A 14,160-nucleotide genomic window follows, 5' to 3' on the forward strand; every position below is an offset into this window, starting at 1 on the left:
TTATTGCTCACTTTCTTGTTGGAAGTAGATTTCAACCAGAGGTAGAACCACAGCACCCCCTTCTGGTAGAAGTATATATATTTAATTTAATAGTTTTATTATTACAATACGTTGATTTTCAGTGTTTTTATTGTATGTTTCTTAACCGAACAGGAAGAATACATTTTAAAAAAATCAGTTATACTGTGACTTTAGGGGTTTTGATACAACTCTTGTATTTGGTCACATTTCGCTACTGTTCTCTATGTAAACAAATGTATTTAGCTTGTGCATGATTTAAACCGTGCAAAACCCAACCTATACACTAATATAATATAATAAAAAGTATATGAATTGCTTACGTGAGGCGGGTTCGGAGCAGCAGATTCTCCGGGTCCTCCTCATACGTCAATGGCACAGGGCGGTTCATGAATGAGCATTGGAAGTGGGAGGGCCCCCCTTCATCAGCCTTTACCAGCCGGTTGTGGGTTAAAAAAAAGTGGGTGTTGTTGAGCTGTGGTTTTGTTTGGCTCGCAATGTTTTTGAACACATGAGCAGCGGGACACCCGAGGACCGCGCACTGAGAGGAGCAAACGTCCATCGGCTGTGCGGTGCAGGCCAGCGGCGGTGCAGTTCACGGCAAGAGCAAGACTAGGCAGAGTCTCGCCTGTGCGCCATGGGTTTCCGCAAGAAGAACAAGAGCCCGCCGGCGCTCAGCCACGAATTTGTGATCCAAAACCATGCCGACATGGTTTCGTGCCTAGCCATGATCATCCTCCTGGGTCTGATGTTCGAGGTACTATGTGGATACCATGCTGTAACTGTTTATTTGCTGCCTAGCTGCCTGCTGTGTTCCATTAGCCGAGTCGTCCTTCTTCCTCCACATACTCCTCACTGTCGAACCTCATACATCTGATCGTCAAACTACTCACATCTATCAACATTTTTGCCTCACCTCTTCTCGTAATAATCGGTATGACACCACACCACCATAGTACAGTATCATATGGATATCATAACAAGGGCCCTGATCCCCACTACACGAATGCACATGCATGACATTTTAGCCATTGGTCTCAAACACGCGGCCCGCGGGCCAAATGTGGCCCGCAGGACACTAGTTTGAGGCCCCCGCCTTGATATGAAAGTTTAATGTTAGTGCGGCCCCTCACAAGTTTGATATGGATGCTGTATGATATCATGTACCCAGAAAAAATTATTACGTTTGATTAATGTTCATGTTAAAGGTTAAATAACTGTTAATAGTTATCCTCCCTATCCGTGTGGAAGTGGTAAGTTTTTGGCTATTTAAGTTTAAAGGAAATAACTTGAAGGCTACCGTTTAGGTCGCTAGCTCTCTAGTTTGTGAGTTAGCATGTGTCTCAAGACCCTGCAGTTGCGCAATATGTTGTAAATAAAAAGAGTATAAATGTGACTATAGTTGTGTTTTGTCATGTCTACAGGGCTCTAATAATGCTTTGTTCATTTTAATCTGAAAAAAAAAATGTCTACCCACCAACTATATGTGGTTTCTTAAGTTTTTATTATTTGCCATTTTATTATTATTATTTGATTTATTTATTTATTACTGATTACTGATTTTCTTTATTCTTGATTTGTTTATTTTTCATCTTATTTTGTGTAGAAAAATAAAAAGTAAGATATTTGAGAACAGTGGAATGTTTTATCAGAGCTTTTATTGTAGAAAATTAGAACCAAAGCAAAGTTTTTAAAATTTTATTGTTTTTAATAAATGCGTTTTTTTTTTTTTTGAAAACCTGATGCGGCCCAGTCTCACCCAGATCCGAGCTCCAGTGGCCCCCAAGTAAATAGAGTTTGAGACCCCTGCATTTAGCTAACTAAGCATAAATCATTTTAAATTTGTTCCACTATGAGCATATTCCACAATAGATGTGTGACTGCAGTCCTATGGGAAGACCTTCTACTTGGATTATTTGCACCTTTAAACCATCATACCACCATAATGTTCATCTATCTATCTTCTTATTACTGCAGGTCACAGCAAAGTTTGCCATCATGTTCATCACAGTCCAGTACAACGTCACACAAGTTCTTGGTGAGTAGAAGGCTCAAACAAAAACCAAGAGATGATCACTAGATCTAGACATAGTAGATCATCTCTTGGTTTTGTTTGCTTCTTTAAGTCTTTTTTGTTTGTTTTTAAATGTTTTTTTTCTTCCAGATGAGAAGAAAGACCAAGTGAACCTTTACCATTATGGCCCAAAAGATGTGGCCACTGTGTTTTTTTACCTTCTGATTGCCGTCATCCTTCATGCCCTGATACAAGAATATATTCTTGACGTGAGTATCCACGCCTACAACTGCAGTATGAACGGTTATGTCGCATATATCTGACCTATTGCTTCAAAGGTAGTCACCGATACAGAAATTATTTAAAAAAAAAAAGTGTCAGTGAAGCGGCATATGGTTCCTGCTTTGGAACAGACATCAGATTTTAACCAAAAAATGGAATCTGCATCATACCCTGCAGTGTGAACTTAGCCAAAGAGTGTTTTGTTTGTGCACTCGATTTCACGGAACAGAGCGAACGGACTACTTTGTTACGTGCAATATTATCCAAAAACAGAGCCGGTGTACGAAAATCAAGGCAATGTTTTTCAACAAAAGCAGACTCATACAAAAACCGGGCTGTATGAAAACCAAGGTTTGACTCCATATTAAAATTTTGCAGTATTTTAATGTTCTGGCGGGGACTCTTAATCTTAATCCCTGTACTGATTCAGAAGTTTCATACTATTTTGGAATAATTACAGAACAGTTTTAAGTGCGTGGTAGGAATAAAATTGTGATGCAAATTATATAGCAACTCTTTGCCCCGAATAAAACACCTTACTAAAATAGATGATGCAATGTTGGTGACATTGCGTGTGAATGCTGAAAAACGGAATCAAAACTGAAATGCTTTGAAAAAAGTACAAAAATCAAAATTTTCAATGAATATGACTCGTTTAGAAACTGAAGCTTGACTGAAATGCTGTGGAAAATATGCTCAAATGTAGAATGACAGTAAGAGTAGTTTGAGCTCAACTATGGAATAGAACCAACGATTACTAGATGACGACTAGCCAACTAAGCTATACAACTTGGATAAAAATCAACAAAGAAGAACTTTGTCGGGGGAGGATCGCGTGTGCCATAAGTTTAAAAGTACATTGGCCGGCGTACTTAACGGCATCAGCTCCTTCCTTTCTTAACCAATTCAAACAAATCCAACATCAAAATGTTCAGCTCACTCGGGACAAGTGTGCTACCAATTCAGACTTTTTAAAATATTCCCACATTGATTATAATTTCATATTTTCTTTGAAAAATGTCCCATTGTAAATGAATGGGCAATTTAAGTGGCGCTCTCTGCTGGTGAAAAATCATTGGAAATTTCAATCACTCATACACGGTGCCATTATATTGTTAACCTTAATGTTTTATTTTTAGAAAATTAACAGACGGCTGCATCTGTCAAAAACCAAACACAGCAAGTTCAATGAATCAGGGCAACTGGCGGCGTTCTACCTGTTCTCCTTCATTTGGGGTTGCAGCATCCTGACAGCGGTACGTATGTTACAAAATGTCTCTTCATGTCTTCTGTTACCTATTAATATCTTCTCTTGATTTCTTTTCTTTTTTTGTCTTTCTGGACAGGAGGACTTTGCAAAAAATCCCACTTTCCTATGGGAGGGTTACCCACATACTCACATGGTGTAAGTAAACAGTTATTTACTGACAGTATATCAAACATTGTACTGTAATGTCTGTTTTTTTTTGTTCAGTTTTCAGGCCAAGTTTTTCTATATTTGCCAAATTGCCTATTGGCTTCACGCACTTCCGGAATTGTACTTTCAAAAAGTGCGCAAGGTAAGTCATTTCATTAAGAAACAATCTGTATCTGAATCTGGCAATTCATATTTTTCAAAATATTCTCACAATTAGTGTCATTTCATATTTTCTGTCAAGTTTTCCCATTGAAAATAAATGGGCAATTTCAACGATGCCCTCTGCTGGAGAATTATTTAGCCCACGCGTCTTTAGTCATCATCTAGTGATCGTTGGTTCTATTCCAGAGTTGACCTCAAACTACTCTTAATGTCATTCTACATTTAAGCATATTTTCCACAGCATTTCAGTCAAGCTTCAGTTTCGAAACGACTCCTATTCATTGAAAATGTAGATTTTTTTGACATTTTCAATGCATTTCAGTTTTGCTTAAGGTGTTTTATTCAATTTCAACGATGCCCTCTGCTGGAGAATTATTTAGCCCACACATCTTTGGTCGTCATCTAGTGATCGTTGGTTCTATTCCAGAGTTGAGCTCAAACTACTCTTAGTGTCATTCTACATTTGAGCATATTTCCACAGCATTTCAGTCAAGCTTCAGTTTCTAAACGACTCATATTCATTGAAATTGTTGCTTTTTGTACTTTTTCAATGCATTTCAGTTTTGCTTAAGTTGTTTTATTCAATTTCAACGATGCCCTCTGCTGGAGAATTATTTAGCCCACACGTCTTTGGTCGTCATCTAGTGATCGTTGGTTCTATTCCAGAGTTGAGCTCAAGTTACTCTTAGTGTCATTCTAGATTTGAGCATATTTCCACAGCATTTCAGTCAAGCTTCAGTTTCGAAACGACTCATATTCATTGAAAATGTAGATTTTTTTTACCTTTTCAATGCATTTCAGTTTTGCTTAAAGTGTTTTATTCAATTTCAACGATGCCCTCTACTGGAGAATTATTTAGCGGACACGTCTTTGGAATAGAACCAACGATCACTAGATGACGACCAGAGTTGAGCTCAAACTACTCTTACGGTCATTCTATATTTGAGCATATTTCCACAGCATTTCAGTCAAGCTTCAGTTTCTAAACGACTCATATTCATTGAAATTGTCGCTTTTTGTACCTTTTCAATGCATTTCAGTTTTGCTTAAGGTGTTTTATTCAAGACAAAGAGTTGCTATATACTTAAACAGCCAACATTGTCCACACACAAGGTTGGAGCAGAGGGCAGTCATGGTTTAAATTACACTTAAGAGACTGGGATGGATAACCATTCACATGTACAGCATTAGTACATGATTTTGAAGAAGCTGGAGAACCCATACAAAAATCTGAGAGAGCATAGAACCTGCAGACAGAAACTCCCACTCTTGTTTTATTTGTGATATGTCTCCAGGAGGACATCCCCCGCCAACTCTACTATATTTGCCTTTATGTTGTTCACATCACTGGTGCCTATATCTTAAAGTAAGTAGTGACTCTCACAAAATCTGTTTTTATATTTTTACACGCATGAAACAATTAAAGCAATGTTTTGCGTTCTTTTGTACAGCCTCCACCGACTCGGCTTAATGTTGCTGGTCCCTCACTACTTAGTGGAGCTCCTGTTTCACGCCTCACGCCTCTTCTACTTCAGTGACGAGAACAAGCAGAAGGGGTATCATTCCATAAATCCAATAAGTCATGTCATTAGGGTGCTGACGTCAACAACCGAATATATATAATAGCTTTACTTCATTTGTATTTTACAGTTTCACTCTGTGGGCTTTGCTGTTTGTTATTGCTCGGCTGCTCACTCTCACCCTGTCAGTCCTGACTTTTGGCTTTGGGTTACCACGGACAGAAAAGCAAGGCTTTTCACTGGTGGAAGGAAACTTTAATGTACTCACCATAAGGCAAGTTCCAATGAATATAATGTGACATATACTGAATAGTACTTTGTCTGATATCATGTTCACAATTTCGGAGTTTGACATTTGGAGTTCAGATGATCTCACTATGACAATGTCCATCGGGATGTATAGCAATAGAAGTCATTGTATGAATCTATGACTTTGACTGTGTCCATTGTGCGCCTTTAGAATGACGTGTTTGGCCGCCATCTGCCTGACTCAGGCTTGGATGATGTGGAAGTTCATCAATTTCCAATTAAAGAAGTGGAGAGAACACAGTCTGAATCAGGCCTCTAAGAAGAAGACAGCCAGCCCAAAGAGTAAACCTTACAAACGGGAACTTACAAGGGGTGAGTGGGACCTATTTATTGATCAAATTGTGAGTTCTTTTTGGTCCATTTGTGCAATATCTTGGTGAGGATGTTTTGCGGCTTATTTTTAAAAGTTCACACATTCCAGTTTATTTAGCCCACACGTCTTTGGTCATCATCTAGTGATCGTTGGTTCTATTCCAGAGTTGAGCTCAAACTACTCTTACTGTCATTCTACATTTGAGCATATTTTCCACAGCATTTCAGTCAAGCTTCAGTTTCTAAACGACTCATATTCATTGAAATTGTCGCTTTTTGTACCTTTTCAATGCATTTCATTTTTGCTTAAGGTGTTTTATTCAATTTCAACGATGCCCTCTGCTGGAGAATTATTTAGCCCACACGTCTTTGGTCGTCATCTAGTGATCGTTGGTTCTATTCCAGAGTTGAGCTCAAACTACTCTTACTGTCATTCTACATTTGAGCATATTTTCCACAGCATTTCAGTCAAGCTTCAGTTTCTTAACGACTCATATTCATTGAAATTGTCGCTTTTTGTACCTTTTCAATGCATTTCAGTTTTGCTTAAGGTGTTTTATTCAATTTCAACGATGCCCTCTGCTGGAGAATTATTTAGCCCACACGTCTTTGGTCACCATCTAGTGATCGTTGGTTCTATTCCAGAGTTGAGCTCAAACTACTCTTACTGTCATTCTACATGTGAGCATATTTTCCACAGCATTTCAGTCAAGCTTCAGTTTCTTAACGACTCATATTCATTGAAATTGTCGCTTTTTGTACCTTTTCAATGCATTTCAGTTTTGCTTAAAGTGTTTTATTCCATGCAAAGAGTTGCTATATACTTAAGGAGTTTATTTAGTTATATCTGATTTAGTCTCTGTTTTATTCTATTACTCTAATTCTGTTTTTTTGTGTTCAGGAGGAGCTGCCAATGGGATTGTGAAGCCTGATGATAAGACATCACCACAAGCGAGAAAAGCTAAAAACTCCTAAAAACTCAGTGTGTGTGTGTGTGTTTACTGCTCTAAAAAAAAAAACAAAATCACATTGAAAGCCGAACTATTCTACGGCACCGTCACTACGCCGGCTCTTGTGGCGCCATCTTGATCCTGTATAGGTCTTCGGCCGGCCGGGTTGAGCGTGGTGTGACTTGCAATTCTCTACCAAAACGCTAGCGGCAGTGTTTTCTTGAACGTTAGCAACAACAGTTGGAAGTATTCCATGTGGAGTTTCATGTTGCTCTGAAACCGATCATGTTTGTTGTATTCATTTCACTGCTCATATTTGCATGTTGCATATTTATCAGTGAGACGCTCCTCCATGTGCACCATTGTTTTTTTTGTTTTTTTTGGCGCATTCAAAGGACGGGAAAAAAAAAGAAATGTACTAAAAACGCAAGGTTACAATATTTTTAGAGATGCATGTCAAGCTCTGCTGGAGGGTTTGGTGAGAAAGGAACCAGTGTTGCTTACTTTGGGCACCGTGATGCGGTAGCATATTTTAGCCTTGAGAAACCTCACGTAGCGGTCCTTTTTGGTGTCGAGATTCCTCTTGGAAGACTCACTTGGAGGTTGCTTAATCTTCTGCGTAGAGGATTACAAGACAGAGTTGGTTTTCATGCTTTAAACAGAAGACGTTTCACAAAAATACAACAATGATCCAATGTTGACTTGTTGTTTTTTCGCTACAATGACATTTCAGTTTGTTAATGTTAAGTGTTAATGTACGGATACACTGTACAAGGTTGTTTTTTTTTGTGTTTGTGTTCTGCTGGCTCATATTCCAAAAAAACACATAGAAAGCATTCCAGTTTGTGTCAATCCGTGCTATTTACTGTAGCTATAGTTGTTGTTGAAATTGTTAACTAATGATCATTTGTGCCTTTGAAATCCAACAATGGGATTGAGGCACTTTTTTTCTTTTTAGTTTTATTTAATTTTAATTCTAGCCTGGTGAACAGCTTCACGCTACTCATCCATGTCCGGGAGCTGTCCGGTACTGTAACCTTTTAAGGCTTCACTGTACACATACGGTTAAATCTAAATGTCAGCATGAGCGGAACCCTTGAGCAAGAAACTGTGTGTTGGGGCTGCAACTCAGTATTTTTCTATGGCATGGTGGTTTGGACACACTATGGAGTTTACTACTCTTTCTCTCTCTCACACATACACAAGCATCCAGTGGCCTTTTTACAACTGCTGCAAGAGGTTTATTTATTTTTTATCATAGATTACAGATAGTTAGTATAACCAGCAAACACAGGTATCCATAGCAACTGTGTTTGGTTAATCCAATCAATACAATCCTTCAAGTGTCCTTATAATGTCAGTGGGTTGTCTCACTTGTTTTTGCTTGTGTGCTTCTTCCATTTAACTATTTTTTTATTTTTTTTTAAATCAGGGCATGACTTGTTTCTCCACTTACATCCCATGTTGCAGTGGGAGGTGTGTTTTTGTGTGTGTGTGTGTTGTTCTGGTTATTGTGTATTGTATACGTGTCAATCAAGTTGAATTGTGACAACAATGTTTACTGCTTGTCCAGTATAAAAGAAAGTCTTGTGTGCAGAGCATGAAATGTGACAATCTGCCCATTAAATCACTCCACGTGCGTCTTAATCGCTGCCCGCTTTTAAAACCTGGTCAGTCCGATAGTTACGTGCTAATTGTTGAGAGCCTGTGATTTGTGTTTATTCCCTTGCGTCACATTTCCAGTGATGTTGAGATGATATAGGATGGAAGGAAGGAAGAGCTTTGGAACGCGTCTCAGATTTAAATGGCACCCTGGACTGGAATAAGTGTCTCATTTAAAGCTATTTTTTATATAGTGGGGCAACAACAATGTTTTTTTTTCTGAATTATGATCTATGTATGATGTATTTATGTTTCTTTCACTTTTAATGGCCTTATTTGAAGCAAGTCTCGATTGCCTCTATGCTGTAGCTTTCACATTTTAACTTTTTTTTTTTAACCGGTCCTGAATTTTAAATTAATGACAAACTGTTAGTGTGCAAAATCTGACTTTTATGAAGTAATTTGTGCAGTTTTAATTTTTTTTTTTTAAAAAAAAGGTACTTTTCCCCCCACATCTTAATATGTATGGCATTGTGGTAACAGTTGCTAATGCCTTTGTCCATTAAATTGTTATCCACAAATTGCATTCGATTGTTTTAATTCTGCACATGCCTTCATTTGAAATATATAAATATATATATTAGGGTGCATAAAAAACACAATTATTGAATTTTGATATGGCTGGGTACTAAAAGTGTTTCAATATATGTAGAAACAACACATAGAAAATATTTTTCCAATACATGATTATTTAGGGGTGCCACCATACATCTGTTTTTGTGGAATAAAGTGGTGCTTACTGGTCATCATGAATTGTTATTTAAATGTGTTACTATTGCCCCTTGTGTTTACAATAAAATACAAATAAAATAAAAAAAAGTGTTTAAACTTTATATGTATGTCAAATATCCATCACTGCTACATAAAATTCAGGGTAAGGCCATGTGAACATGTCCCATTTACCGCCATTCATTTTGTCAATAGGACAAATGAATGGAGAATCTTGAAAGTTGAATTCTGAGGAATACCCAATCTACCTAAAACAATAATAATAATAATAATAATAATAACCCTATAAAAAATGATGTTGTATAGAAGTTCATTGTACTCAACATTTCCAGGTCAATTTTTTGGCAATTAGACTAGAAATTGCACATTTTCTGAAATTTTATAAAAAGTTTACGTGTGAGGTGGCACCCCTAAATCGCAATGGATTTCCTCAAAACTTTGCAGAAGACATTTTTATGTTCATTAGAAAAAAATGAAATGCCAGCCAAATTGATATTATGAAATTAAAATTCCCCATTCAAATTTGATGCACCCTAATATATATATATATTGTTCCTTGCAAGATAATGACAAACAACAACACTACTACTAATAATCCTAAAATTCATTTGCTAATTTAAACATTTTTAACTATCATCTTGATATTGATTAGATTATTCCTTCATCTCACATGACCACCAGAGGGCATCCCTGAGCTTTTTGATTTTTGCCGAGGGACAGAAACAGTCTGCAGGGGAAGCATGGCTCCATACAAACCTGCATTAATAAATCATGTGAGAAAGATGAAAACATTGTCTTCTCACACAATATCCACCTCACTTTAAATGATTTAGTCCTCAGCCGTCAATCAGTTGATCATTTTGCTTTATTGACGACCCCCGGGCCCTTATCTCCACCACATGTTGTGCAACTTGACTGCTGTGAAAGTAAACATGGCGTACGTATTCATGGAAGCACGCAACAGAAAAGAGACACCTGCAGCTCAGTGTTTGGCGTGTTGTGCTGCTTCGGAGTAATGACTATTCTCCAGCCACAAGCAGACAGAATGATGGATCAGTAAGAGTTAAGGAGGAAGGCTTGAGCTCTGCAGGGTCAGCACAAGGACAGGAGTTCACACACACACATTCTCCATCAAGCGCACACAAACCCCATCTACGGCGCCAATATACATGATCTGGATTATCTGGAGTGTGCTTGAGAGGCAAAATTGTTCAGGATGGAAGGATGTGGTCAGTGTTCCGACCCCATCGATTCCTCCGCTACAACCAATGAGGATAAATCTCAGTGAATTGTCAGTATTCCGTGCAATTTCCATATAAATTAACTTCATTAAAAGTGGAGTACTTTCTTATTTAACAAAGCTCATTTTAAATTCTGTATTTAATAGGACATAATCCCGGACATGCAGACAAATAGCTACCATTATCCAGGCTGGAGCTTGTGCATTTATGTATCCGTGCATAGTCTCTTGTAAGTATTGTAGTCCTCCAGCATTGTTTCCATTGATTGTCTCAGATGAGCAAATTGGGGAGCAGCTGCTCTCCAAGACTGCTTTTTTTTTTTTTTTTTTCATGCGGTGTCCTGTGATGTGCAGAGACCGAAGACATTCATGACCTCGCAGCTATTTGGGGGGGCCAGCGGACCAGAGGGGTGTGTTTGAGGTGGCCGGTAAGAGCAGGTGCGCAAAACAGTGAAGGACAGAGTGTGGAAAGAGTGGAAACATCTGTAGGCAGTGGAAACGGGAATGGAAATAGATGGGAGTGAAGAAGACATGGTCAAGGAAGCGAGAGGAAGAAAAACAGGCAGCAATGCAGGGCATGTGATCAGATTCACTTTAGTTTGATGGGCAGAACTGCGAGTATTATACAACTGGTGTCCATAGGTATGAATGTGAGTGTGAATGGTTGTTTGTCTATATGTGCCCTGTGATTGGCTGGCGACCAGTCCAGGGTGTACCCCGCCTCTCGCCCGAAGACGGCTGGGATAGGCTCCAGCACCCCCCCCCCGCGACCCTCGTGAGGAAAAAGCGGTAGAAAATGAATGAATGAATAAATGACTAGTAGTCTGCACGCCGTCTGAGTGTTTAGCGTGCAGACCTCACAGCTAGGAGACCCGAGTTCAATCCCACCCTCGGCCATCTTTATGTGGAGTTTGCATGTTCTTCCCGTGCATGCGTGGGTTTTCTCCCACATTCCAAAAAAAAACATGCTAGGTTAATTAGCGACTCCAATTTGTCCATAGGTATGAATGTGAGTGTGAATGGTTGTTTGGCTGGCCACCAGTCCAGGGTGTACCCAGTCTCTTGCCCGAAGACAGCTGGGATAGGCTCCAGCACCCCCGTGATCTTTGTGAATGTAATGAATAAATGACTAGTGGTGTCATTGGCTTAGGTTTTTACACTGTTACCTTGAATTCGGCTGCCATTTTTTAAAAAATTATTGTCTCTTTTTCAACTTGCCGCTAACTAGTAGTAGCGCTATGAAATAAAGCACTATACATATGGTCAATGTGGTGCAAATAGAAGATCATTGACGGCTGGGATAGGCTCCAGCACCCCCGCGACCCTCGTGAGGAAAAAGCGGTAGAAAATGAATGAATGAATAAATGACTAGTAGTCTGCACGGTGGATAGTGGTTAGCGCACCGACCTCACAGCTAGGAGACCCGAGTTCAATTCCACCCTCGACCATAAAATACATTTATACACATTTAAATACATTTAGGAAGGTGGGAATGGAGAACATTCATTCATTCATTCATTTTCTACCGCTTATCCTCACGAGGGTCGTATGGGTGCTGGAGCCTATCCTAGCTGTCTTCGGGCGAGAGGCGGGGTACACCCTGGACTGGTCGCCAGCCAATCACAGGGCACATATAGACAAACAACCATTCACACTCACATTCATACCTATGGACAATTTGGAGTCACCAATTAACCTAGCATGTTTTTGGAATGTGGGAGGAAACCGGAGTACCCGGAGAAAACCCACGCATGCACAGGGAGAACATGCAAACTCCACACAGAGATGGCCGAGGGTGGAATTAATGCTGCCGCAATGGAGAACAACTAATGGCTAATAGCCTTTATTTTGCCTTGTCCACAAAAAATTTTGTTTAATAAAAATATGGTTATGTTTATTTGTATGTAAATAACCAGAGTTATACGTCACTGTCTGTCAATCAATCAATTAATCAATCAATGCTCCTGTTCTGTGTGTGTGTTGGGGGGAATACAGTGTGGTGCCCTTTTTTGCAGCCATGCAAGTTAGCGCGTAATGTGGACCCCGCCTCCCTACACTGGGGTGTGTGTGTGTGTGTGTGTATGTACGAGAATGTCCTTATATGCATGAAGAAGTTCGCCCAACCTATTGCCCAAACCTGAAGCCTCAGTTCACGAGATGTCATGGCAATAACACAGCAGTTGCCGTGGAGACACCCGTGAGCGGGAGACCACAAACAACAGGTGTCCGTGAAGATGAAGAGGGTCAGAGTGTCTCACTGCAGCAACCTCCTGGAAGACTTGTTGTGGCGGCAACCTTGAATGGGCCCGGGGAAAGACTGACTGTTGTTTGTGTGTATGCACCAAACCCCAGCACAGAGTACCCAGCCTTCTTGGGGGGCCATCAGAGGGGTGCTGAAGAGCATCCCAACTGGTGATGTAGTGGTTTTCGTTCAATGGTGTGACCTGGAGGGGCATCACTGTCCCTTGCCAAGGATATCGAGTCTGAATTGTGTATCTCCATTTCTATGGCAGCAGATAGAAACCGTGGTTGTGAGGTGTTCCGAACCCAATGGGGGACACCACAGGTTAGGGGGGTAGAGTAGACCAGCTCCTTCACATCAAGAGGCCAATCCGGATGCTTCCTGAATGGCTCCCTGGTGGTGGGTTCAAGGACATGCTGGTGAAACTGGAAAAGGTGGCCAGAGTCTGAGAAGTGTGGGTTTCCCGACTCAGACTGCCGCCCCTGCAACTTGGACACGGCGGTCGAGTGGTTAGAATGCAGCCCTCACAGCTAGGAGACAAGGGTTCGATTCCACCCTCAGACATCTCTGTGTGGAGTTTGCATGTTCTCCCCGTGCATGCGTGGGTTTTTCTCCGGGTACTCCGGTTTCCTCCCACATTCCAAAAACATGCTAGGTTAATTGGCGACTCCAAATTGTCCATAGGTATGAATGTGAGTGTGAATGGTTGTTTGTCTATATGTGCCCTGTGATTGGCTGGCCACCAGTCCAGGGTGTACCCCGCCTCTCGCCCGAAGACAGCTGGGATAGGCTCCAGCACCCCCTGCGACCCTTGTGACGAAAAGCGGTAAAAAAATGAATGAATGAATGAATGAATGGATGGACAGTTACGTATATAGACATATCAGAGCCTGAATGTGTGATGGTTGTTTTAAGCCTGCCGCCCAGTCAAGGGTGTAGCCAACTGCTTGCGCAAATTCATCTGAGATAGTCTCCACCACAGGACAGAAGATAAATTATCCTAAACATTATTTACAGGCCAAATACGGTCCTCTACGACCATGCATTTGTAAATCCTCACAAATTTGACAGAGCTGACCTTTGAGGGAAGCAAACAGTGGCGCAAAGCTTGTCTTTGTATTTTATACGTTGGCGGACTCGGCTTATTGCATCGCTTACTTTCATTTAACACAGAAAAAGGAACAATTTACAGAATAATTTAAGTGCAGTCTATAATGGACTTTAAACTGCACGCTGGAATATTATCACCGAGTTTAATGCTGTGATTGAAGTGATGAAACAACAAAACACAAACATCATGTGA

The 14,160-nt window shown here is 40.1% G+C and overlaps 1 protein-coding gene across 1 annotated transcript; it reads left to right on the forward strand.

Annotated features, from left to right (window-relative positions):
• The first annotated feature begins 393 nt into the window (after positions 1-393).
• Positions 394-9,324, forward strand: zgc:113278 (Translocating chain-associated membrane protein 1-like 1-like). Its single transcript, XM_058052166.1, has 11 exons — positions 394-775; positions 1,996-2,056; positions 2,183-2,301; positions 3,454-3,570; positions 3,661-3,719; positions 3,789-3,873; positions 5,189-5,259; positions 5,345-5,449; positions 5,544-5,687; positions 5,874-6,034; positions 6,936-9,324. Exons 1-11 carry the CDS (start codon positions 656-658, stop codon positions 7,007-7,009), a joined length of 1,116 nt encoding a protein of 371 aa, XP_057908149.1. The 5' UTR covers positions 394-655; the 3' UTR covers positions 7,010-9,324.
• The last annotated feature ends 4,836 nt before the right edge of the window (positions 9,325-14,160 follow it).

Source organism: Doryrhamphus excisus, chromosome 16 (genome assembly GCF_030265055.1).
Source record: "Doryrhamphus excisus isolate RoL2022-K1 chromosome 16, RoL_Dexc_1.0, whole genome shotgun sequence".
Lineage (NCBI taxonomy): Eukaryota > Metazoa > Chordata > Actinopteri > Syngnathiformes > Syngnathidae > Doryrhamphus > Doryrhamphus excisus.